This window comes from Meles meles, chromosome 9 (assembly GCF_922984935.1).
Source record: "Meles meles chromosome 9, mMelMel3.1 paternal haplotype, whole genome shotgun sequence".
In the NCBI taxonomy this organism is placed as follows: Eukaryota; Metazoa; Chordata; class Mammalia; order Carnivora; family Mustelidae; genus Meles; species Meles meles.
Window position 1 is genome coordinate 104,150,219 of NC_060074.1, and position 26,832 is coordinate 104,177,050.

The window sequence follows — 26,832 nt, forward strand, 5'->3', positions numbered from 1 at the left end:
TTTTAGTAGATTTTTGGATACTACCAACCCTTTATCAGATACGTCATTTGCAAATATCTTCTCCCATTCTTCAGGTTGCCTGTTAGTTTTCTATTTGTTTCCTTTGCTGTACAGAAGCTTTTTTCTTGATGAAGTCCCAGTAGTTCATTTTTGCCTTTGTTTCCCTTTGGCTCTGGTGACATTTCTAATAAGTTGCTCTAGCTGAGATCAGAGAGGTTGCTACCTGTGTTCTCCTCTAGGATTTTTTTTTTAAGAGTTTATTTATTTGACAGAGAGGGAACAGAAGCTGGGGGAGTGGGAGAGGGAGAAGCAGGCTTCCCACGGAGCAGGGAGCCTGATGTGGGGCTCGATTCCAGGACCCTAGGATCATGACCTGAGCTGAAGGCAGACGCTTAATGACTGAGCCACCCAGGCCCCCCATCCTCTAGGATTTTGATGGATTCCTGTCTCACATTTAAGTCTTTCATCCATGTTGAACTCATTTTTGTGTATGGTGTAAGAAAGTGGTCCAGTTTCATTCTTCTGCTTGTTGTTGGCCAGTTATCCCAGTGCGATTTGTTGAAGACAACGATCTTTTTTTCACTGGATATTCTTTCTGGCTTTGTTGAAGATTAGTTGACCATATAGTTGTAGGTCCATTTCTGGACTTTCTATTCTTTTTTTCTTTTTTTTAAGATTTTATTTATTATTTGAGAGAACATGAGATGGGGGAAGGTCAGAGGGAGAAGCAGACTCCCCATGGAGCTGGGAGCCCAATGTGTGACTCGAACCTGGGACTCCAGGATCATGACCTGAGCCAGAGTCAGTAGCTTAACCAATTGAGCCACCCAGGCGCTCTGGACTTTTTGTTCTGTTCCATTGATCTAGGTGTCTGTTTTAGAAGCCAGAGTGGAGTATGTCAGGCAAAATTAAGTCCATCAGAGAAAGACAAATACCACATGATTTCACTCATATGTGGAATTTAAGAAATAAAACAGATGCACACAAGAAGAGGGGGCAGAAATGGAGAGAGGGAAACAAACGATAAGAGACAAAGATGGAAAACAGAGGGATGGTGGAGGGAGGTAGTTGGGGGATGGGCTAGATGGGTGCTGGGCATTAAGGAAGTGACTTGTTACATTGAGCGCTGGGTGTTGTATGTAAGTGATGAATCACTGAATTCTACTCCTGACACCAGTATTACACTGTATGATGACTCATTAGAATTTAAATAAAAAATTGAGAAGAAAAAGAGTGTATGCCTTAGTTTCCACATATTTGTGAATTTGCCCTTTTTCTAGTTATAGACCGTTGTGATCAGAAAAGATACTTCCTGTGATTTTAATCCTTGTAAATTTGTAGGACTCATTTTATGACTTAATATGTGGTGTGTCCTGGACAGTGTTCTGTGGATGGATGAGAATGTGCATTCTGCTGCTGTTGGATGGGATGTTCTGTATATGTGTTAGGTTCGTTTGGTCTCAACAGTAGTTCAAGTCCAGCGTTTCTGTGCTGATTTTCTGGATGATCTATCCATTGTTGAGGGGGGGTAGTGAAGTCCCCTATCATTATTGTTCTGCCGTCTATTTCTTCACATCTGTTAATATTTGCTTTATAAATGTATTGTATGTCTACCATAATTTCAAGTGAGTGACAAGTTTAAATAGTATTTGAAGAACTCTTTGACAATTAAACTTGGGATATGGTCCGCACTGACTCCCAGTACTGTTAGGGTCTGCTGTTTACGTTCACGCTCGAAAGAACGGGCAAATTTCAGTTTGAAGCTGGTGGCAAGGCCAGCAGAATTTTTCCTGCCCAAGTTCACTGTGAGCTCCTGGCTCAAGCTCAGGTTTTCCACCATGGCCACGCATGTGTCCGGCTCAGTAAAGGAGATCCCAGGGCACCCACGTAATCTCAGGGTCCCACTCACTGTCATGTCCCATTCCAGCCCTCCTCTGAGAGAGCAGAGGTCAGTGTTCATTCGTTCACTCAGCTGACATTGAACTCAGCTCTGTACCAGGCCCTGGAACAAAATTGGTGAGACCCAAAGTCAAATAAGATGAGGTTCCTGCCTTCAAGCTGCTCGTCATCTACTCAAGGAAGAGCACAGATGTGCCTTCCCAAAGTGCAAAATGTGAACAAGCACAGGGACACGTCACCCTTCTTAGTAATCAGAAAATACCCAGCGGCGATGAGGTGGGGGCTCACTCCTGGACAGTAACACTGTCCATCCATCTCTCACATACTCCTCTGAAAAGAAGTATGGCACCGCATAGCATTCATCATGGACGTTCGTGGGGGTTTTTTTAAGCATTCCTTTTTAAAATGTTTTATCTTTTTAAGGATTTTTTTTTCTTTATTTGACAGAGATAGACACAGCAAGAGAGGGAACTCAAGCAGGGGATGTGGGAGAGGGAAAAGCAGGCTTCCCGCTGAGCAGGGAGCCCAATGCAGGGCTGGATCCCAGGACCCCAGGATCATGACCTGAGCCAAAGGCAGACATTTAACTGAGCCGCCCAGGCACCCAAGCATTACTTTAAAAAAAAAAAAAAAAAAAGGAAAAAGATTTTATTTATTTAGAGAGAGAGAGAGAGAGATCATGAGCGGGGACGGGGGATAGAGGGAGAAGCAGACTCCTGCTGAGCAGGGAGGCCGCCGCAGACATGATCCCAGGACATTGGGATCATGACCCAAGGCAAAGGCAGATGCTTTACCAACCAATCCCCCCAGGCACCCTCTTCATGGAAGTTCTATATACTTCTTTCTCAGCACTACGCAGATTTGTGTGTTTGTCCCAAGGAAATAATTCAGGACAGTGGGAAGAGGGTGGAAGGCAGAGGTCGGAAGGCAGAGGTCCTTCCCACTCTTCTTGAGTTTGTGCCCTCCTGGGGAGGGCCTCGCTCAGCTGGTACTGGCACCTGTTAACACCCGTGGAGGTCTGTTGGGTGAATGTTTGACCACCGTGCGGTTACAGTGGACAAGTAAGAAGAAGGTGGTATGAAGGACAGTGTTGGAGCTCTCCGCTGATCAAGTCCTGCTTTCTTTCCAGCCACGCAGGTGTCAGGAGAGATGGACAAGCCTCTGATCAGCCGCCGCCTGGTGGACAGTGATGGAAGCCTTGCCGAGACCCCCAGTGAGGCCCCCAAAGTGGGCATCCTGGGCAGCGGGGACTTTGCCCGCTCCCTGGTCACACGCCTGGTGGGCTCTGGCTTTAGCGTGGTGGTGGGGAGCCGCAACCCCAAACGCACGGCCGGGCTGTTCCCCTCAGCGGCACAAGTGACTTTCCAGGCGGAGGCAGTGGACTCCCCTGACGTCATCTTCGTGGCCATGTTCCGGGAGCACTACTCCTCGCTGTGTGGCCTCAGTGACCAGCTGGCTGGCAAGATCCTCGTGGACGTGAGCAACCCCACAGAGCAGGAGCACCTCCGGCACCATGAATCCAATGCTGAGTACCTGGCTTCCCTCTTCCCCACATGCACAGTGGTCAAGGCCTTCAATGTCATCTCTGCCTGGACCCTGCAGTCTGGCCCAAGGGATGGGAACAGACAGGTAGGTGCCAGGGGGGAATACCAGCCATCAAAACAATAAATATAAATGGCTAATTTTTGTTGAGGCCCTTTAGTACTCCAGGCTTATCTCACATTACTGTAGAGTGGGAAACTCTGGCTCAGAAAATGTTAATGAACTTATGCACACCAGGTCCCATGGCTGGAGAGCTGGGATGTGAACCCAGTTCATATGAATCTGAAACCCATGTCCTTTCTTCCATGGTAACTCGATTTCCGGTGGGGAGGGGGGGCAAGGTGGAAGACACTTTCTTTTTACTATCTGGAGTCAAGAAGAGAGACTCTGCTATGAGAATGGACTTAGAAAGAGGAAAGTAACACATCTATGTGCCAGGTCCCGAAGAAGCAGGCAGGTCCCAAACTTGAGCACTCGAATTCCAAGAGCTTCCAAAAACTGAGTCCGTTTTCCAGAATAGTCAATAGTGGATTTTTTTTCCTGGGGGGTGGAAAATGGCTCCAGGAGATGGCCAGAGCTGCATACAGTTCTTGGCAGGAGGGGTTCCTGGGAAGACAGGGTGGTTTTTATTTGTTTATTTTTAAAAATTTTATTTATTTGACACAGAGAGAGAGACAGCGAGAGAGGGAACACAGGCAGGGGGAGTGGGAGAGGGAGAAGCAGGCTTCCCGCTGAGCAGGGAGCCCATTGTAGGGCTCAATCCCAGGACCCTGGGATCACAACCTGAGCCAAAGGCAGATGCTTAATGACTGAGCCACTCAGGGGCCCCAACAAGGTGGTTTTTAATGCCGAAAGGATGTCAGGCTCTACATGCGTGAGAACTTCCACCAATTCGCCCAGCCCAGATGCCTCCTGTGCCCAGCTTTGTGCCACTCTGTGGGAGAGCGCTCAGGGGTCTCACTGCCCCTGACTGGAGGGCCTTGCGTGTAGCCTGTACCGTAGGACTCCCTTGTGTGGACAGGCAAGGAACAGTGTGTGAGGACTGGGTGGCAGGGCCTAGAAGGAAAAAGAGATAGCAGCTGGCTAGGGAATACGTAGAGGTCAGCTTTGGCCTGGTCCTACTTCCTGGTGTCAGGTACAGGGAGCGGGGAAGGATATCCCTGGTGTGGGGACCACCTGCAAAGGTACAGAGGTGAGTAATGAAGCTTCTGGACCTCAGTTTCCTCACCTGCAGAATGGGGCTGTACCGACCTGTAGACTTGGTAAGGCGGCAGGACCAGGTGTGTAAAGCCTAGTGCATAGGAGGTGCTGAGTGTGTGTCGGTGGACCAGACGGACCATAGCTGAGTGAGCAAGGCCACAGTGTTCAGAGATCCAAGGACACTACCTGGAGCTCACAGTAGGAAGCCATGGGCTATGAGTCTGGGACTGGCTTGTGTGTTAGCTGAGGGCCATGGGGGCCGAGGTACACCATCAAAGGGGACACTTATGGGCTGAGGGACAGAGCTACATCCACGGCTGCACGTTCTGGGCCATATTCAAAGCCCATTTACTGAGCAAGCCCCAGAGCAGGCCACCGTTCTCCAAGTACCTATGCCGGGGGCTCCTGGGGGCCCCCCACGTGCCATGTTGCTTGTGGTTGCTGATAGCCATGAACCAGACAAAAACGCTCATTGCTGGGTGAGCCCTGGGTCCCCTCTTTGCATCATGGTCATGCTGGACCAGGGGCCAGGAGGCTACAGGGAGCAGGGGGAAGAGCCTGGGCTGGGAGTCAGCCACCTTCTGCGCTGTGGCTCCATGGCCTCAGCTTCCTCTGCTGCTCAGTGAGGTGTTGGGTGGAGACACTGCCCCCCAGTCCCTGCTCACCCTTGTGGCCTGTGACCCCCTCTGATTCTCCCCTTACCTCCTCCCCACAGGTGCCCATCTGCAGTGACCACCCAGAAGCCAAGCGGGTGGTCTCGGAGATGGCGCAGGCCATGGGCTTCATGCCCATGGACATGGGGTCCCTGGTCTCCGCCCGGGAGGTGGAAGCCATGCCCCTGCGCCTTCTCCCAGGCTGGAAGGTGCCCGCCCTCCTGGCCCTGGGGCTCTTCATCTTCTTCTACGTCTACAACTTTGTCCGGGACGTCCTGCAGCCCTACGTGCGGGATGGCAAGAGCAAGTTCTACAAGCTGCCTGTGTCCGTGGTCAACACGACGCTGCCGTGCGTGGCCTACGTGCTGCTGTCCCTGGTGTACCTGCCCGGCGTGCTGGCGGCCGCCCTGCAGCTGCGCCGTGGCACCAAGTACCGCCGCTTCCCGGACTGGCTGGACCACTGGCTGCAGCACCGCAAGCAGATTGGCCTGCTGAGTTTCTTCTGCGCCGCGCTGCACGCGCTCTACAGCTTCTGCCTGCCCCTGGGCCGTGTCAACCGCTACGAGGTGGTCAACCTCGCCATCAAACAGGTACGGCCTGCGTGTGCAGCCACCACCCCACCCCCAGCCCGCGGGGTCCTGCCGCGGTGGCTGCATGAGACGCCGAGGACTGGTGAGCCAGGTGGGGTGGTGTCAACGCTGGGGGACGCAGCCCAAGGCTGGGAGCAGCGGGAGGGATGGGCACAGGACAGTTTTAGAGGCTCCGCAGAAGGACCTGGGTGCTAAGGAGAAAAGCCAAGCAGGGGAGAGTGGTGGAACTGTCTTAAAGCAGGTTAGAGGGGAGGCCTTGCTAAGGTGGTGACAGGTGAGCAGAGGCAGAAGGAGGTTGAGAGTGGCCAGCTGGCCCAGGGAGCAACCAGAGCTGAGGCTCTCTGGTGGGAGCACCCAAGAGATCAGCGAGGGGTGGTGGGAGCACCCAAGAGATCAGCGAGGGGTGGTGGGCCAGGCCTGAGTAGGTGAAGCCAGACCGGGGAGGCCCTGAAGGCAGAGGAAGGGCTTTGGTCTTGGGCTCTGAGTGAAACAGGGAGCTAGGGAAGGGTTTTGAGGAGGGGAGATTCTCTGCCTAATGTTTTAGCTGGCTTATTCTGGCTGCTGTGTGGAGAACAGGCAGCAGGGGGCAAAGGCACATGCCAAGAGACCCATTGGGAGCCTGCACAGGAGCCCAGATGAGAAGTCACAGGGGCCCGGAGTGAGATGGGAGCAGCAGAGGGCAAGAAAGTATTGAAGGCAAATTTTGAAGCCAACGTGCACAACATTTTGAAATAGAAGGTATGTGGAGTGGTCAAGGATGACTCCGGGTTTTTGGCCTGAGCACGTGGATGGAGGCCGTTGCCATCCGGTGAGGTGGGGAAGGCCACAGAAGCAAGCTGGGGAGTTGGGGGACTGGGGAGAGGTTTTAATGATTCGTTCATTTAGGAAACCCTATGGTGCTCTTTGCCAGCAGGATTCCTGGGGAATGGAGGGTCTTCAGGCCAAGCCAGGTAGCAACACAGGCAGCACCAGCAGGCACCTGTACCCACAGAAAAGGACCCCCTGGTGATCCCCCCGGTTTACAAAGCTCACAGGGCCTGATTCTGAGTCCCAGGCTCCAGTCTATAAGCAACATTGCCTTTCTTCCCCCACCACGTGCTAATGCTATCTCCAGTCCCTGGCCAGGCACATGGGGCCTTCTCACTGCTGGACACTAGTCGCCCACTAGAGTATGGCCCAGTTGCTAGTGAGACCCTCATTCCAGCCCAGGCGGCCCCTGCAGTTCCTGTTCTCGCGTGGGAGACAGGGATCTCCTCAGGTAGACCCACCATGCAGCCATCCCCTCAGAAGCCCAGCAACCTCCCAGAACGGGACCTGGAGACAAGTCTGGACTGCTTCCAGAGGACCATGGACCTCAGCCCCCATTCACTCTTGGGGCTCCCCTGCTGGTAGTTTCTCAAGTGCCCCCATCCTTCCCTACCCACGGACACCTGGCATCATTGCGTCTGTGGGCTGAGGCTTTCCCAAGAGAGAGAAAGAACCCCAGACTTCAGGCGGAGAAGCAAGACGCCCACTGGAAATGAGAAGAAGGGAAAAATAATAGGGAACAAACCATGAAAAAGAACATGCTGAACTCCAGGCACCATCCTAAGTGCTTCATGGACTCCCCAGGAATTCATTTAACCCTCATTCCTCTAATGCATGTGCTAGGCTACCCTTATTTTACAGGTGAGCAAATGGAGGCACAGAGAGGTTAAGTCACTTGCCCAAAGTCACACAGCCTGTAAGTGGCTGAGCTGGGATTCAGATCTGGCTGTTCGACTTCAAATCCATGCTGAGATCCTTAATTGCTTTATTTGGGGAAACTAAGTCCAAATGAACAGTTGCGTAAATGATCCCAGGACTCAGGTCATTCACTCATTCATTCCCTGAGCACCAACTCTGCCAGGCCCTGGGGCTGCAGAATGGCACAAGACCCGGCTTGTCTCTTGCTGTCCTGATTCTGCGGTGGGAGTGGGGGTGGTGAAAACACCTAAAGGCCAGAGCCCTAAACTCTTGTTCTGCAGCATCACTAATGAGAACAGAGACCTTGACCTTCAGCAGGTCACAGCCCCCCATTTGTCCTGAAGGCCCTAATGCAGAGTGAGGCCTCTCCCACTGCTTTTGTTTGTGATGCTCTTTGATGATATTTCCTTCCAAAATGAGCCAGCCCGCTCAGCAGGAGGCTCTCCGTGGCTTCTCAGGGATTGGTACAATGTTTGCTGCCCAGAAGGTGGCAGATCTGGGTGGCAGGTGTTTCAGGCAGTGGGTGGAGAAGAAGGTCATTCCCCCTCCCCCCTAGAGCACAAGGCAGACCCTCGCGCCCCTCCTTCCCCCATCCACCCTCTGTTTGCCACTCTCTAAATTCTCTCCCCTGCCAAGGCTCTGCTTGATGTATTAACTCCGTTTGCAAATAACCAGAGTGCAGAGGGGCGAGCCCCTCCCCCACCATGGAGGTTGCCAGGCAACCGTCACTCCTGCAGGACAGCATCACTTGGAGACTGTGAAGCCCTGTCATGCAACGGGCTTTCACTTTTGTCCTGCAGAGTTCTGGAAGGTAGAGCTGGGGCTGAACCCAGGGCAGACGTGAGAGTGTTGGGGAGGAGGAGGAGTTAGAGGGAAGGAGCGGGGAGGAGGCCCCAACACGGGGCAGCGCAGCCCGGCAGCTGGAACCTGGAGGTGTTGGGGGAGAGGCTGGGTAGTCTTTGACCTCAGACCCTGGGCCTGGGTGGCTGAAGCTGCTCTGTATTCAGCCCCTGACTTCAGGTTCCTGCCTGCCCTCAGGCCATCCTCAACGTGACCTCCAGGCAAGCCAACACTCACCGCCCTGGCGGGGAAAGGGACCACCCTTAGCCTGGGCACAGGAAACTCTCCACGATTCCCTTCAATCCCCTGAGTCTGCAGATTTGGAAACAGAGTGGTATCCTAGCCAGAGTCCCTGAGACCGTGTTCATCGACAGTAGATCACCTTACAATACCTAATATTTGTACAGGGCTTTCTGATTTGCTTGTGTGGCTCCCTAGAAATGCTTTTCAAGACCAAAATCAAAGATCAAAAACAAAAATCAAAGAAAATGATTAACCTGCACACTGTTTTCTCCGACCCCTTACCACCACCCTCCTCTAGGCGGTTGGAGAATCTAAAATTTGCATCTTACCTCATCCCTGATGAGAAGCAGCTCAGTGATCCCCTACCGTCCTCAGGGTAATGAGAAACCCTTCACAGTGCAGTGGAATTCTCCCCCCGCCCCCACCACTGGTCCTGTGACACTCAGGTCCCATGTTTCCCACTGAGTGGCCACAGCTCATTCCTCCTGGCCCGGACCCCCCACCCTGGGACACCCTGCCAGACAAACTTGTATTTCTCTTTATTAAAGATTTCTATTTATTGATTTTAGAGAGACAGCATAAGTTGGGGAGAGAAAGAAGCTGTCTCCCTGCTGAGCAGGGAGCCCGATGTGGGGCTCGATCCCAGGACCCCGGGATCCCAGGATCATGAGCTGAGCCAAAGGCAGATGCTTCACGACTGAGCCACCCAGGGGGCCCCTGTATTTCCCTTGTCAATCCTGCCTCTGTTAAGCTCCTCCTGCCTGTCTCACCCACTCCCCATACCCACCTTTGTAACTGCTGTGTTTTGTCCACACTTCCATGGTGTTTATTAGCCCCTCTTCGTAATCCCTCATTGGTAGGTCTGTCCTCTGCCCCCATGCCGTTCCGTGACTGCGCCTTCCACCCCTGAAGTCCATGGCTCCTGAGAGAGTCCTAGTGGATGTTCATGGAGCGGCTGTTAAATTAGCCACCCTGAACCCCATACCCGGTATCTCTTAGGAGGAGGACATGTAGAGCTTAGGGCAAGAACTAGTCTAACTTCCTAGCTGCTGTTAAAAACAACGGCACTGGGCGCCTGGGTGGCTCAGCCAGTTAAGCGTCTGCCTTCGGCTCAGGTCATGATCCCAGGGTCCTGGAACCGAGCCCCACATCGAGTTCCTGCTCCGTAGGAAGCCTGCTTTCCCTCTCCCACTTCCTCTGCTTATGTTCCTGCCATCTGTCTCTCTCTCTCTCTGTCAAACAAATAAAATCTTAAAAAAAAAAAAAGCACCAGCCCTTTATTGTGCTAATTACCTACTGTGTGCCAGTCATATGGGACTCTGCACAAACATCATCCTTTCTTCCTCTGTGATAACGCAGCCAGAAAGAGGCCGTGTTGCAATTAGCCAGGGAAGGGACTGCCCAGGGTCTCGTGACTGCCCCCTCGTGGCAGCGTTGGCATGGCACCTGGTCTCGGGACTGAAGCCATTCATTGTTCATTACCAAAGGCCACCCTTTCCACGTCCTGTGTCCACTTTCTCTGGGCTAGCCTGGGGGTCAGCGCCACCCTCTCACCACCTTTGGGACAAGGAGAGGGGCTCATGCCACAGGTTCGCTGGTCCTGTTGCTCTTGGGTTCTTCAGGCCAGAGTCTGCAACCCACAGGGAAAGGAAATCCTACATGTGAACAGAGCTATTCCATCTCCTATCGGCAACCCTGTCATTCTCAAGGTGGCCAGCTGGACTAGCTGTGAACATGGGAGAATTACCAGGGGAATGGAGAGCTGCTGAATAGACATTCCAGGTAGCTGTGGGTGACTCTGGGCACCAGAGAGCCCTGAGCCCAGCACGGTGGTCCAGCCAGGTGGCAAGAACCCCACAGGCTGTTGAAGGTGGTCGGGGTGCAGATCCTCACACAGGTCCCTTGCCACCCATCACTTGCCTGCCCACCTCACCCCACTGCTTCCCGGAGGCATTGCAGAGTGGAAATTATTAGAGGGGAAAAAAAAAAAAAAAAAGACATTTTGCAAGCGAGTGTGGTATGTAAGTGTAATCATCCAGACTCTGACTTGTGACATTAACTGCCTGATCTTACCGAAACGCAGAGAGGAATGACTAATGAAGTCTATCGGAAGAACAAACAATTTGCAATGAGATGACTTACTTAGTGGCAGTTGTCAACACCATGAAGGGGTGAGTAAGACTTGGAGCCGTGTTACACAGGAGACCTCTCCGCCCTGTGCAGGGCAGTGTCGGTCAGAGCCCTCCCACGAATGCCAAGGTGTGCTTGGTACACAAGCCCAGTTACGGGATCTGGACTGTGGACATCACCTCTTCCAGCCCGGGGTTGCCCACAGTCACATACGACTTGTGGTCAGGATGAGAACCTGAGTCCCGGACTCCTTGGTCCTTTTGTGGCTTAAGGACACCGACACGAGCCAGCCTCCCCCAAAACAGAACTGAAGACATCGCGTTTCTCAATTGCAGGAAAAGTACCCAGTGGCTGGCATTTTCTCAGTTTCTTTAAGCTTTGTGTCATCAGCTTTTCAACAATTTCGCTCAGCCCACTGGACTCATTTTTAATATTATATCTGGTAACTGGGCCTGGATTATTTTTTCCCCCCCTGCTGAAAGAGTTTCTCACAAACTTGTATGAGTCATTCTGTTTTGCAAAGCAGAGACCTGCCTGCTAAGGCAGAGTCACATTTCCGAATAGAAAATACTGTTCCTTGATCTGCTGCTAGAGTGAAAGTACCAGCATTTCATGGGCTTTCTCAGAGAACACCTTGATTTCCAGGAACTCTGCTACCTGGTCTAGTTGACAAATACCGGTTCCAATGAAAAGACCTTAATAAAAGCTTCCTTGAGTGTGTGTGCCATACGAGGAAGTGCCGGCTGGGTTAGGAGTGGGGAGGTGGGCAGTAGAAATCTCTGGGCCTGCAGGGGCTTCCTGATTTGTGTCTGTCCCTAGCTCAGTGGGGGCTCCCAGCATTCTGGGAGGCCAGGCACCCTGGCTCCCTGCAGCCAGGGCTCAGCACACAGCAGGTGCCCCGTAAGTACTCACGACTTGGTGATGGTGATAGATGTCAGTCTCTGTTGCCAGGCAATGGTTGAGCCAAAGCTCTGTTCCTCAGCGGAAATGGGGAACTGAGTGGGAAGTCGGGAGCTGGTGGCTTTGAGTCAGGAAACATGGAGGGGCTTAGTGTCTCTGTGTGTCTTTGAGTGCCCTGAGTGGAAGCCGGTGGTCTGCATGGCTAATTGTACTGGGTGACTGACCCCAGGAAGATTTGAGAAGGCCAAGACCTGGACTGCCCGGGTCCCCACCCTGGCTGCCATCTACAGCCCCATGTGTCACCTTGGGAAAATTACTTGATCCTCGTGCTTCGTTTCCCTCATCTGTAAAGTGGGGATAACAGTGCCCCCGACCTCTTGGGGTTGAGGATTAGGTGAGCTGATGCCTGAAAAGCACTTAGAGCAGACCCAGGCCCAGGTGGGACGTGGTGGGAATGTTAGTCATTCCGGTGTTTCCCTAGCCCTACAATACCCTCTCACCCTCACCCCAGGGCACGAACCTCTGCTGCTGTGCTCATGGTTATTTCCTCCACCCACGTCAGGTCTTGGCCAACAAGAGTCATCTGTGGATCGAGGAGGAGGTCTGGCGGATGGAGATCTACCTCTCCCTGGGAGTGCTGGCCCTTGGTACACTGTCCCTGCTGGCTGTCACATCACTGCCCTCCATCGCAAACTCGCTCAACTGGAGGGAGTTCAGCTTCGTTCAGGTAAAGCAGTTCTGCCTGTGCTGGTGAGCATCAGCCCGTTCGGGCCTTGGCCCTGACCCTCCGTGAACCCCCTTGGCTTTCATCACCTGTGCGACAGGACTGCTCCGTCAGACACCGGGGCCTTCCCAAGCCTTGAGGGCTCTCCCACGTCTCCTGATAAAGGGGCTACAGGACATGCTCGTCCTTGGGACATCTGGGGAAGCCAGATGTAGACAGGTGAAAGAATTAGACAACAGAACAGTGAACCCTGAACTAAACATTCTCCGTTTCTACAGTTCTTGATCTTTCCAAACAAACTTTCACGATGCACCATCATTGTGTATCTCACTGGTCTAGCCTAGGAGTCAGTGAGCCATTGAGTGAGCTCGCTGACCGCTCAGCTGCCTCCTTTCAACCAGCTCTGTTGTGCCCTTTAGGCCCAACAGATCACCCATTTACAGGGGATAAAACTGCACGTCCCAAAGGACACCAGTCCTGTGACACACCCAGAGAAAAGGAGACCTGTAGTCTAATACACTTGAGAAAAGATTTGCTTCCCTGAGAGATTCACAGTGTGCTTTGGGGACATGGAAGATTCTAGGAACATCTACAACAAACCGACCTTGTTAACCAGACTTCTTTGACCATGAACACTTTCCTTCCCCCCACTTTTGCAGGTTTGGCTTTTTTGCTTTGTTTCTGGTTTTCAGACAACAGCGACTACATTCCACCGGACACGGTTTAGGAAATGCTGCTAAAGGGCTCAGGGCCTTTCTGCAGGTGTTCTTTCGGGAAGTGTTTATTGGGCGGTGACTGCATGCCAGGCCCCGTGGTAGGCCTCCGGTGTGATAGGGAACAAGACAGGCACAGCCACAATTCAGTTACAGGGATGACTGGGACAGGGACCATTTTCACATTGCTTTGGCATTCCCCCACTGTTCTCTATACGGAGTACGCGGTCAGCCCCCCAAGTGTTGGTGGATTAACTCATCCCTCCGTGGAGGGGTGCTGACTAATGCTGCATTCTGTCATTGATACTGGATCGGGGCAGAGAACAGCGCTCATATCCACCCCCAGTATCAACACAAATCTGTCACGTCTCTTCTCTGTGTGTTGAGGACACAGTACAGGATCCACAGAGGGACACTGACCGTGCAGTGCTCTTATGCAATCCAGATGAATTATCCCCGATTGGTGACGCTTACATTCCCTAGAACAAAACACAGTTGCAGTTGTTTGGGCTTTTTTTGGGTTTGGGGGTTTTTTTTTGAAGTATGTCTGTTTCTGAACGTCACTGGCTTTGCTCATCTCAGAAGGTCTCCGGAGGAATGCTCCAGGCTGACACATGCCAGCAGCAATGGGGGAAAAACGGAATTTTATTTATCTGCCGTTAATCCCCTTGGGTCGCACACCCAAATCTCGGATTTTCCTGTTCCTGCTTGGAGTATCCTGGAGTGCATGGTTTATCCGCAATTAAAACAGACTGCAGGTTGCTCCCCTCACCGAAAAGTTGCTCCACTAAGCAGCCGTAGATTACAAGCCGGGCTCTAGCTGCTGGAGAAAGCCCAAGGATTTGATTTTGTTAGCAAAAGCGGGCTGGAACCTCTCGGGCTGTGCTCAACTTTACATATTGAAGAGCTGCAACGTAAATATGTTAGTCCCTTGGCCACTGCAAGGGGAGGCAGGTTGCAAGGCCGTGAGATGGGTAGAGAGGCAGGGTTTTACTTGGGAAAGTCAGACGCCCACATTCTGTCCATGAAAACAAATGCTCTGTCTCCCGAGGGCGGTAATATGGGAGGAGGAACTGTCAGCACCCAGGACCTGGAGTCCAGCTCTGCCTCCCCCTGTCCCAGCTCCGGAATCACGGGCAGGTGACGAACGCCCCCTGCACCTCACCTTACCTGTAAGATGGAGTTCGTGCCTGCAGAGCTGTGGTGAGAGATGATATGTGGAAGAAAGTAGGAAGCATTTGCTATCATTCTTAGGGTATGTGGCCACATTTCCGTTATCCCTGACTACGCTACCAGTGTCTGAGTTCACAAGAGGCCAAGAGACTCCCACCCTGAGCGTCAGAATGGTCCAGGCTGGGTTTGCAAACCGAGGTCGATACTCACTGGTGGGTCGTGAAATGAATTCAGTGGATCACAGCCAGCTTTCTTACAAAATGAAATAGGACAGAATGTTACAAAAATGTCAGCGGGCTTTGCATGTCTTAAGGAGAGATTTTTTTTTCAATTACGTTGATTTAGTAGTTGTATTCACATATGTGGTATACCTGGTTGTGTCCGGGACAGTAATGAAAAATGTGATTCTTAACTACAAGCCACCATCTCCACGTCTGAAGTCACAAGGCTCTTTTGGAGAATTACAGTTACCCAGACCCACCCCTGACCTAAGGACTCAGCCCGAGAAGTCTGTTGCTGTGAGCTCCTTGGGTGACAGGTGTACGCGAGCTAACCGCTGGGGTGGGGGGCCGGGGTTGCAGAGCCACTGGATTCTGGGTTTCAGTCCCAAGCCGGCTGCCTGGACCCTCTCTCCTCCCGCTGCCGCACCCGACCGCCTCGGGTCACCACGGTTGAGCCGCTGGCCATGGAGACCCATGCTCCTCCATGCACTTGGCCTGACTCCTGGGTCTCTGACGATTTAGGGAGCTGAAAGCCACCAGAACAGCGTGTTGACGCTGTGGTGGTGACTTGTGCTTCTGTTCATCCTTTTGTTTCTGAGGCTTTTTCCCCAGGTTTTAAATTTGGGGGTTTGTGGTTATGGCTGTATGGCTTTGTTTTGGTCTTGGCTGTGCTGACTGCTCGAAGTAAGCCAGTTAAGCCTTGTCAGGTTGCCGAATTGCCAGGTCGGGGCCGCTCGGAGACACCAGAGTTCTGCTCTAGCAGCTCAGTTCTGCCCCAGAGTGAGAGGGACTTCCCGTGACCTTGCCCACGCCGGCCACCTGCCTAAAATAATGACAGAGACCAGCGCTGACCCCAGCTTCATGAACGACTGTCTGCAGCCCCTCTACGCCACAGTAATTGACCAGGAGCAAGAGACACTGGCAACCTGGCTGTTTCTTTTTTGCTAACAAGCTTACATACAATGTAAATGACCTGTTTGGCGAGTGCCGGGGTCGTCGAGGTTGGGGGCAGGGCAGGGTGGGATTTTCATACTGTTTCCAAGGAGAGAGTTTGAGGAAAATGAACTCACTGGAACCATCCAGGCGTCCCATTGGGATTGCAAAGTCCAAAGGCCCTTTGTTACTGTCTGATCTTTGGCTGTTAGCCCTCTGTGTAGACCATTCGCCCGAGGCTTCTTGCCGTCTGTCACTGTGGAATTTGGGATGGCAAAAGGATGGCGATGTGGGAATGGGAGCCGCTATCTCGGTGCCCTCCCAGCACACATCCACATTGTCTGGCACAATCCATCCCTCCAAATTAGAGGCTAGGGACGGTGGCCCACGTGGGTCAAACCCTGGAGCTCCAGAGCATGTCACTAAGGAAAATGCTGAGGCCTCCCCGGGTGCCACCAGGGCTCACTCCCTCGGCCTGAGTGAGTTCTTATTGCTTCAGCATCTGGGGAAGCCCCAAGTGCAGAGCGTGGGCCCATCGAGGGCTCAGTGAATCTTTGTGGAAGGACGTATAGGATCAGGTCCATCGTAATCTTGTAGCCTGGGCAGGGGGGCACACACATGGGCTTCTCATCCCTGACGCTGGAAAGGCTCCCGTGAGGAGAGTCTCTTAATCAGTTGCTCTTAGTCCTTACTGCACATGAGCATCGTCGCTGAATTCCTAAAAGCTAATGATGCGGGAGCCCCACCCCAAACCAATCTCAAGTGCATTTGCCGGCCAGGCTTGGGCATTCCTGTTTTTCCCAAGGTCCCCGTGATTTTACTGTGAAGCCAGATTTGAAAACCACAGTCTCAGACTCAGGAGTAAAAGTCTTCCCAGCCATCCGAGCAAAGCCCAGTAAATCCATGTGAGGAAGGGGAGAAAGGGTTTGGGGCCGGGCAGCTGGGCGGGCAGCTAGTTGAGGAGCATCAGGGTGGTTGTCCAGCTTGTTCAAGTTTTATTCCTGATGGTCAGTGCTGGGGACCTTTCTTCCCCTCGCACTTTCTTTTTATTACAGTCAAATAACATAACACAAAATAAACTCTCTTAACCATCAAGTATACAGTTCAGCGATACTAAGTCCATCCCCACTGTGGTGCAGCTGTCCCCACCATCCATCTCCAGAGCTCGTTCCGTCCTGCAACACTGATGCTCTGTCCCCATGAATCCCTAACCCCCACCGTCCCCTTCCCCAGCCCCGGGCGAGCACCATTCCACGTTGTCTCTATGACTTACAGTATTTGTCTTTTGCGTGCCCGGCTGATTCCGCGTAGCATCAGGTTCTCAAGTTCGTTCATGTCCCACCAGGTGTCAGAACTGCCTTCCTCTTCGTAGTCCACTGTTTAGAAATAGCCCATTTCCCTTGTCCATTCTTCTGCTGGTGGGCAGTGGGGCTGCCTCCGTGTTTTGGCGACTGGGAATATGGGGTGTCCACATATCTCTTCAGGATGCTGCTTTCCATTCCATGGGGGTAGATGAGAGAATTCGGCATACTGGAGTGAGTGGTAATTGTATTTTCAACTTATAGAGGAGCCCCTCTCCCCCTGCCCCCTGCCTTGCACAGCAGCCGCACCCATCCACAGTGCGTAAGGCTTCTAATTTCTCCACATCCTCTCAACACGTGTTTCTGGGTTTTTTGACCGTAGCCATCCTCATGGGTGTGAGGCAACATCTCATTGTGCTTTGGACCTGCATTTCCCTGAGGACGAGTGATGTTGAGCATCTCTTCGTGTGCTTCTTAGCCATCCATAGGACTTCTTTGGATAAATTTCTATTCAAGTACTTAACCTGTTTTCGAGTTGAGGTGTTTGGTTTCCTGTTGTTGAGTTTGGGAGTTCTCTACATAGTCTGCATATCCCGAATATTTCCTCAGTGTTGGAGACCTTCTTAACCCCAGTCTTCCGTATTGATAGATCAGAACTTAGACAAAGTTGGTGTGAGTCAGAAGTTGAGAGGAGATTTGGAATTCCTGATAGAGTCCTCTGGAAGTGACAAGGGTCTGGTTGTGACTCCCACTCAGGGAGCCTTCATTTTGGGGGCTGACCATTTTAATATGACCGGTAGTAGCACAGAGCCAACTATGGCTCTTCCCAACAGGAAATTGTTAAAGACAGGATAAAAACATCTTCGAAGTTATTAAAAGCCAAGAAAGAAAACACAGAGATCGCTAGGAAGGCCAGAAACTGGGGATCTCTTGGCACCTAGTATTTTTTAGCGGTCAGAAATGCTGTACTTGGGAAACTGCCTATGAACATAGAGTATAGAGCCATTAGAAAATGTTTGTCTTTTCATAAAAGTCTTGCAGGTACTTCTTCCAAACAGTGTTCTCCCGAGGTTGACCAGACCGAGGTTGAACATCCTGATGTTTGTACTGGAGTGGGGATGAGCAAGGGAGGAGCGAGAATGAGTCCAGGTAGCAGAATCAGACCCACTTGGAACCGTGCCTGGGGGGAGCACAAGCAAGATAGTGTCTCTCAGCCGAGCCCCTGGATCGGTGCTGACAAGTGGGGCTGGAAGGAAATCCAGGAGGCCCAACTGTAGCTTCCCTGTGGAAGGCTGAAAGCCAGCCTATGAAGAGTACCCCAAGGTACCGTCATACTGCCACATTTCAGTTGAACCCTTCCGGCGTCTCCTTGGAGAAAATGCATACGTGTTCATGGCTTGATGAGTCACTGCTATTTTCATTCCTTACATAATAAACACAGGGCTCTCCTGCCCCAGATCTCTCTGTGGTTCCTCAATGTGCCCAGTGCCTCTCCTCTGTGCCTCTCCTCTGTGCCTCTGTGCCCCGCCTCTTGGGTGCCCCATGCTCTCCATCATCCCTGGCCCATCTGTACAGCGCTTCCCCCACATCTCCAGCTTTAGCTCTGGGGACCACTGACTTGTCACTAAGACTCAGTTAGTGTCTTGCCCAGGGGTCGCAGTGTCATTGGAGTAGACTCTGGAATGCCTCATTTGTGGTCCACAAGAAACTGCTTGAGATTCCCAGGCTAGAGCTACAGATCAGGACTTCCCAGCTCCCATGGGAAGTCAGGACTGTATAGCCCTTGGGGTGATGAAGAGAGGCCGTGGAGCACAACAAAGAACACGGTGGACATGGGGAGATGGAGAGGAGAGGGAGTTGAGGGAAACTGGAAGGGGAGATGAACCATGAGAGACTATGGACTCTGAAAAACAACCAGAGGGTTTTGAAGGGGCGGGGTGGGGGGTGGTGGTGGGAGGTTGAGAAACCAGGTGGTGGGTAATAGGGAGGGCGCGTACTGCATGGAGCACTGGGTGTGGTGCAAAAACAATGAACATTGTTACGCTGAAAATAAACAAAAAAAAAAAAAAAAAAAAAGAGGCGTTGGTTGGAGTGGGTGGGTCCACAGAAGCCCACCTGAGGCTCAAGCGCAGGCACTCTCGCCTTCCCAGCAAGATGGCGTAAACCACTTCCGTTTGGGTTTGTGATGGCCTCGGTCTCTGCACAGTATCCACTCCATTCCAGGCAAAAGAGGAACCTGGTGGGGTTTCCATCTGAGATGTTGATGAGTCAAGGTGTGGGTGGGTGGGGGACCAGCCCCCACCAAGAGCATTTACGTGATGCTCTAAAGCCAGGCTTCCCAGATGGTGTCAGGTCGCCCGGCCCGCAGACTTCAAGCCGCCCTCGCTCGAGGTGCCAAATCCACACACATCACACACGGAGTATGCTTGTTACTTTGTGTTCATGTTTCAATCAACCTGAAACCAATCCACTATTTTAGCTGGCCTCATCTTAGGCCAAATATGATTGGTGAGATTTTGGCTTTGGTCTGCTGGCAGACACCTGTGACTCTAGTATACATTAAACCATGCACAAAACTTGTAAAAAAAATTTTTAAACGTCGTTGAACTTCATTCCATCTCAAGTCTCCTTCCCCTGGCAGCCACCAGAGGTACAAATAAGACAGTTGGGGGAAAAGCGGCATCACTTTTATCAGATCCTCATGATTCCCTCGGTCCTCACACACCTGCAGGATAGAGACATTATTTTCATTTTTCTGCTGGGGAAACTGAGACTCTGAGAGTTTAGGTAATGCTAAGGTCCCGCACAGAGGGAGTGACGGGGCTGGGATCCCGAATCCACAGTCTCAACTACCAGAGCAGCCCTCCTCCCTCTCCCTTGACCGGGCAGGCAGACAAGCTCTTGGAGGAATCACCGCGTGTCACCAGCCCGTCCCTAACCCCAGCCTTCCTTTCTCCCGCAGTCCACTCTGGGCTTTGTGGCCCTGGTGCTGAGCACCCTGCACACACTCACCTATGGCTGGACCCGCGCCTTCGAAGACAGCCATTACAAGTTCTACCTGCCTCCCACGTTCACGCTCACGCTGCTGGTGCCCTGCGTCGTGATCCTGGCCAAAGGCCTCTTCCTGCTCCCCTGCTTCCGCCGCAAGCTCTCCAGAATCCGGAGGGGCTGGGAGAAGGATGGTGGGGTCAAGTTTACTCTGCCAATGGACCACCCCTTGGCCCAGAAGACAAGCCATGTGTGAGGTGCCTGCCTCCGGCCCCGGAAACCAGACACGGGCCGGACAGTACCCCTGGGTCTGTCAGGGCTGCTTTTCTGGATTGCACGGTGTGGTGCAATGGGGCGCAGAGCGGTGGTTGGAGGTCTGAATTCCTGGGACCCTGATGTACGCGGTGTAATATTCAGAAGGGCACACACGCGGGTGTGACGTAGGTGTTCGTATAGATTTCATATATATAATGGGATTTGCATTTATAGTCACTTAGTTAAAAAGTTGAGTCTCTGAGATTTCAACTTGTAGATTTAAAAAGCTAGTGCCAGCTGTTTGAACAGCCGCTCACCCTGTTGGCATCTCTGCAGAGACGGATGCACCCTCTTTGCAGTGAGAAAGGGCAGTGAGAGGCTTGTACCTTGGTGGATTCGACCCATTTGTGTCCCCTCTCCCTTTTTGCTGCTTTCCCTGAGGCTTTTGCAGAGCTGGGGCTCTCAGGGGGCAGATAAGAGCTCAACCTGGAGCAGATTCAGTGCATGGGGCTAAGGAGTCATGACCCAGCAGGCAGAGCAGGGGCTGGCCTCCTCCCTCATTCACCGGAGGCCAGGCAGGAGCCAGGGCCCCTGGGGGGTGAGCCTGCTGTCTGGACCCTGGAGCCAACTGTCGAGGGCTCCTTTGCCAGGTAGGAGGGGGCGGGGGACAGGGCCCAAGCTGATCTCCCTTGTCCTCCCCGAGCTGGGGAGATTTTTTTCCCCTGGAAGTCCTAAGTCCCCAACAGTGTCGGCACATTGATCTCTTATGGGAGTGTGAAGTCACCTCCATTTGGGAGCCACTAATGAACCATCTTGAGAACAAGTGTAATTTCTTTCTCTCCTTTAAGTTGCTGATGACCGTTCTTTAAACCACTGTGCCTTCTCACCTTTCAGATCATTAGTTTGGATATCTCTTAGGAAGGCCCAGAGCAGGCCCTCTGGAAGTCAGCTCGAGGGGGAGGGGGAAACAAGGCAGACAGCGCTGGGCATCCCTGCTGAGGCTTTCCTGGGCCCCACCCAGGGTATGAAGGACTGATGACTGATTGTCTCCACTGGATTGGGCCTGTGGAAAAAATACTGGGGACCTCGTCAGATGTCCTCTGCTGGTGGGGAAAGAACCTGCCAGAAAACCAGACTGACTCCAAGTTCACCACTGCTCCAGGGAAACAGGAAGAACGTGGGTGATGGGACCTCCCTACCCCCCTACCCGAGAATCACCAACCCCAGGCGGGTCAAAATCATTGGGAGGGTCGTTTCTACCAAAGCCACAGACTTGAAGTGCTTCTGCCCCAAAGCACAAGAGGCTGCACCGCAGCCAGGGTCATGGGACATGTGGCCTCAAATCCCGTGCCATCCCTTGCTCGTTCCTACCAAAACCGCTTTTATGTCTCCTGTGGCGAAACAGCTGTTTTGGGCCGAGCCCTCCTCCCCCCACCCCCACCCCCGCCCCTGCCTCTAGAACCAGGATGATCTTGCCACCTCCACAAAAAAAGCAGCTTTGAACATAGAGGGGATGAAGTCCCCGTGGAAGATACGAGTGAGGCAAATGCTGAATTCTGCTCTGATGGGGAGTGCTGGTCATGCTCATGTCTCAGGTCTTCTGGGCCAGAGGGGATCTCAGGAACAGAGAGTCGAGCCAGCCAACGCTGACAAGACCATGCTGCAAGAAGAGGAGGCCCCTGCCCCCACAGCAAGGCTTCATGAGCTCTTCTTGTCTGTAGAGCACGTAAGCGTCCTTTAGTGAAGGGGCGGGGCGGGGGGGGGAGCCAAGTGCAAGGCTATCTCATTAGGCCAGTGACTGATGGAGGGAAGGCGGTGCAGGCAAAGCTCTCTGCTTCCTGCAGATGTTTTCCATCTGCTGCTTCAAGGCTGAGCGGCAGAAGCTTGTCTTCCAAATGGGCCCCGATCCTCAGAGAGGCTCGCTGAGAAGGAGGCGGGCGAAGCACAGGTTCCAACATTTGCTTCACAAACTGAGGGCCCATCCATTTCCTGCTGATGGAAAGCAGGGAGAACAGGGGCACCTGGGATCCACCAGTCTGTATGGCTGCCTTCCTTCTCTAACCCTCCCTGGGCCCGGGGAATTTCCTTATACCAAAGATGCTAACCTCCAGCAAAATCCAGTATGCTTCCTCCCCTTCCCCCTGCCCACCTTCTGCCGCAGGTGCTCCTAGGGGAAGGAACTGGTTCCAAGGTGGGTGGCAGGAGGGAACAGGTGTAGTAGAGGACCTGGCCACCCACCAGCTGGACAATCAGCTCATGAAAGGCAGGGTGCGCTATGCACTTGGGCTTGATCTGGTGTCTGCTGCTCTTCCTTACCTCACCAGGCAGCTGGCAACAGCATCCCCATGAGAGCTACTCACACCCTTTCACCCTGGTAAACTGTATGTGCCTCTGGGTACAAAAGTGCCTGAACCAATGTGCTCCGGAAATCCTAAATGCCGTGGTCTGAGGTTGACGTTTAAAATCAATGCCATTGAAACAGTCTGTATATTTTGTGTTGACCTTGTAGAGCTTGTCTAAGCAGCAGCAAAAATAAACACCTAACCTTCTGTGAATTTCAGGCTTTTATTTCTGTCCTGCCCATCACTTGCTCACTCATTCATTCACTGGCTCCATGAGCCTTCTGATTGGTCCTTGTTCTGAGTCAGGCAATAGGCAAGGTGAGCACAGATTTGGGCTAGAGCCTCTGGGGAAGGACCGGCCTGCATACCTACAGCAACAGGCAAGGAAGGCCGGATGAGATCCAGGTGACACTGTGGTGAGGGCATCCACTGTGTATATGAAAGAACACTCAAGCCAAAGCTGGGGGAGTCAGGGGAAGGCTTCCTGGAGGAAGCAGCGTCTGTGCTGCGGTCCGTCGGAAGGCTGCGGCTTTGAATGTAGGTTAGAGCAGTGGTGTTTTTCAAACTAGAATGTGCACCAGGAGTCTCAGGAGGGACCGTGTTCAAACACAGGCTCTGAGCCACTGATCTGGGGTGAGGCTGAGCCTGTGCATTTCTAATAAACTCCCAGGTGACAGCGATGGTGTTGGTCCTCAGATACTCTAAGTAACAAGGGCTTATATGGCTTCCTTTGTCCCTGCTGGGCTGCACGGCTGCCCTGTTAACCCTCCCCAGGATGTCAGCTCCCTAGAAAGACAGACTGCAGATGTGGTCACAGTCCCCCATCTCTGAAAGGCAGGACGCCAACCTATCAGGTAGCCAAGCTTTTCCACTAAAGCAGAGCTGTCTTACTGGATAGGGGCGAAAAGGAAAAAGAAACCCATGTGCACAAAGCAGTCTAGTGGCTAGAAACCATTTCTTGGGAACAATAACCAAAAGACGGCCTTGAGCCCATGAAAGAGCCTTCCAAAGAAAAGAAGCATGGTCAGAAAACAACTTCACTACAAATCATTTTCAACAGCAAAAAGCATCTCATGCTTGGAGTTTTGTTTCTCGACTCCGTGTCCTCCCACACATGATCCTGAGAGAGTTAAACTAAAAGAAGTGATGAGGGGCGCCTCGTGGTTCAGTCCTTGAGCATCTGCCTTCAGCTGAGGTCACAGTCCCAGGGTCCTGGGATCAAGCCCTGCATCAGACTCCCTGCTCGCCCTCTCCCACTCCCCTGCTTGTGTTCCCTCTCTTTCTGTGTCTCTCTCGGTCAGAGAAATAAAATCTTAAGGGGGAAAAAAAAGTGATGAAAGAATGTCTATTATGTCCATTATTAAGGTGGCTCACACCAGAACTAAGGAGCACCCAAAATAACTCATAAAAGTTTCAGAGAAGATTTGTCACGCAGCTATTTGACAAGCTGCATCTTTTTCAAAAGCAATGACATGGGCCCTTGGAAGTGCAGATGCTCGCTTCTACTGGGTCAGTGCCCTGCTCTCTTTATAAAGAGGAAAGTAGAGCAGAAACTCTCAATCCCACCAGGCCAGCACCAACTTTTGCTAACAGATCATTTGAAAACCCTTTTTCCTCACCTAAAATGAAATTTAGAAATGGAACCTACCTATGCATATACTTTGTTAATCAAGAAGGTCTTAATTACAATATAGAGGAGAAATAATTTACACTAACATACACAACACTAATAATGAATAGTAATAAATAAAATTAGTTTTATTTATTATTATTTTTTGAAAATTTTATTTATTTGACAGAGGGAGACACAGCAAGAGAGGGAACACAAGCAGGGGGAGCAGGAGAGGGAGAAGCAGGCTTCCCGCTGAGCAGGGAGCCTGATAAGGGGCTCGATGATCATGACCCTAACCGAAGGCAGACGCTTAACAACTGAGCCACCCAGGTGCCCCCAGTAATTGGTTTTAAGAGAAATACAATGATACTCAACATTATTGGTCGTCTTTATAACTGACATTAAATAAGAGCTAAAGAAGTGTATGAGCGTGTGTGCATGTACAAGTGGGCCCTGAATGTCTGAAGTGTTGAATGCTGTGGAGAAGTTAAGGAGCAGTAGGTAAAGACCAACAGATGTCCACTGGATCGGGAAACATGGGAACTTGACAGTAAGAATGTCAGTGGACTACTGGAGGACTGGGGATGAATGAGAAGTACGGAAATGGAGAGCCGTGGACGACTCCTCTGAGATCTGGCTATGAAGTGGGAGAAAGAGAGGAGAAATAGGGGGGTAGAAGGAGGAGAGCTGGTTGTTGTGCTTTATTCCCCCATTGTTTTAACCTGAACATGTTTTAGGTGTTCTTGGAAAAGAACAAGATGAGCTGGAGTAGTTGAAGATGAGAGGAAGAGAGAGAGTGGGGATCAAAGTCCCAGAGGATGTGTAAAGAGATGCCGGCTTCGGTGAGGAGAGGAGGAGCAGCTTGTCTTTTCATATTAAGAGAAAGGCGCCTGGGTGGCTCAGTCAGTTGAGTGTCCGACTCTTGATTTCAGCGAGGTCGTGATCTCAGGGTTGTGGAATGGAGCCCCACATTGGGCTCTGTGCTGGGCATGGAGCCTGCTTGGGATTCTCTCTCTGCCCCTCCTGCTGCCCCCCGCCAATTAACTAATTACATTAAATTAGGAGAAGAGGATAGGTGCCAGCGGGTGGAGGATTTACTTTGGTGATGCAAGGTGTAGAAGTTCTCTTCTGATGATGGCTGTATCCTTTGTAAACAAAAGTCAGAGGCATCTGCTAAGTGTAACCATAGGGAAGACTTGACTCTGACGGCTGAAGAGGGAGGAAAGGGTTACAAATAATCATTGGAGAAAGTGCAAAAGGAGCTGTCCAGGGAACCTTGCTAGGATTAGCCAAAATGAAAAGAAACAAACAACTTGTTTATAACATTTTTTTTGTGTGTGTAAGGTGAAAGGTACTAATTTTGTTTGGGGAGCAAAGTGGAGTTTTTGCTTAGGTAAATTCTATTGTCCTCCACCAATTTCTGTAATGATTCCCGGTACTTTATCTTACCCAGTTTGACCTCTGATAGTTACTCAAAATGCTTTCGATTCATTTTTGTTTTCTCCGTTGAGAAATGGACAGTCACAAATGGAAGTTTTTTTGTTTTTTTTAAAAGATTTTATTTATTTATTTGACAGAGAGAGAGATCACAAGTAGGGATAGAGGCAGGCAGAGAGAGAGGGGGAAGCAGGCTCCCTGCTGAGCAGAGAGCCGAATGCAGGGCTTGATCCCAGGACCCTGAGATCATGACCTGAGCCAAAGGCAGAGGCTTAACCCACCGAGCCATCCAGGTGCCCCCACAAATGGAGCTTCTGATGCACTTAGCAACCAAAAGCCTCTATGCCAATCCTCCCATAAAGTGACCCCTTGTTTACTGAGTGTTGATTTCATTTACCAGACCAGAAACCTAGCTTAATTTCTAACATTTCTATCATATGCAGAGCCTACTCATAAAAATCTAATTCATCCAACAGTTAAAACTTCCCTAACTAGAGCGCCTGGGTGGCTCAGTGGGTTAAAGTCTCTGCCTTTCGCTCAGGTCATGATCCCAGGGTCCTGGGATCGAGCCCCGCATCGGGCTCTCTGCTTGGCAGGGAGCCTGCTTCCTCCTCTCTCTCTCTCTGCCTGCCTGTCTCCCTACTTGTGATCTCTATCTGTCAAATAAATAAATAAATAAAAATCTTAAAAAAAAAACAAAAAAAAACTTCCCTAACTAGAGAATTCATTTAAAGCTTTCACTTCCTGAGGAGTCTTCATGCTACAAAGCAATTAGTTCCTGGACGAAAGATATACTTTTTAATGTACTGCTAAGTCTCAGGAGATAAGAGAAACACTAAGGCAGAAAATAAATGGGGACATGCATGCACATATGAATAAACCAGACAATGCTGTCCCTGGCTCCTGACAGAGGCAAATTTAAGTCCTTTCTGCCTCAATTCAGACCAACCAAGTGGGAGTTCAGTATCTAAGATCAACGAGCCACACGTGAGAGTCAGCAGAAACACAATGCCCAAAGACTTCAAAGAACAGAATTATCAAATAGAAAATGATGATATACTAAATGATTAAAAAATAGAGTCACAAAAATAAGTAAGAAATAAGGCACAATGAAAGGACCGGGTATGATGAAAAATAGAAAATTCAGAAATGAGAGATTGTTGGAAACAAACCTATTTTGATGGATTTAATACCTGACTGGAGAAAATTAGTGAATTTTGAAATGGAGCTGAAGAAATTACCCAGAATGCAAAAAAAAAAAAAAAAAGAAAGAAAAAAAAAAGAAAAACAAAGGAGACAAATGGACAGAAAATATAAAAGAGAGGTTAAAGCGATAGAGGTTAATTGGGAGAGGGGGAGCGGGCTATGGACATTGGGGAGGGGAGGCGAACCATAAGAGACTATGGACTCT

The 26,832-nt window shown here is 51.3% G+C and overlaps 1 protein-coding gene across 3 annotated transcripts in view; it reads left to right on the forward strand.

Annotated features, from left to right (window-relative positions):
* The window catches only part of STEAP3 (STEAP3 metalloreductase), a 49,506-nt gene extending 26,921 nt beyond the window's left edge, over positions 1-22,585 (forward strand). For all 3 annotated transcript variants that reach the window (XM_046019012.1, XM_046019014.1, XM_046019013.1), the window contains 4 exons: positions 3,029-3,528; positions 5,357-5,884; positions 12,285-12,449; positions 19,750-22,585. In XM_046019012.1, coding sequence (XP_045874968.1) covers positions 3,029-3,528; positions 5,357-5,884; positions 12,285-12,449; positions 19,750-20,031 — 1,475 coding nt within the window. In that variant the 3' untranslated portion in view covers positions 20,032-22,585. The remainder of the gene's footprint in view (positions 1-3,028; positions 3,529-5,356; positions 5,885-12,284; positions 12,450-19,749) is intronic.
* The last annotated feature ends 4,247 nt before the right edge of the window (positions 22,586-26,832 follow it).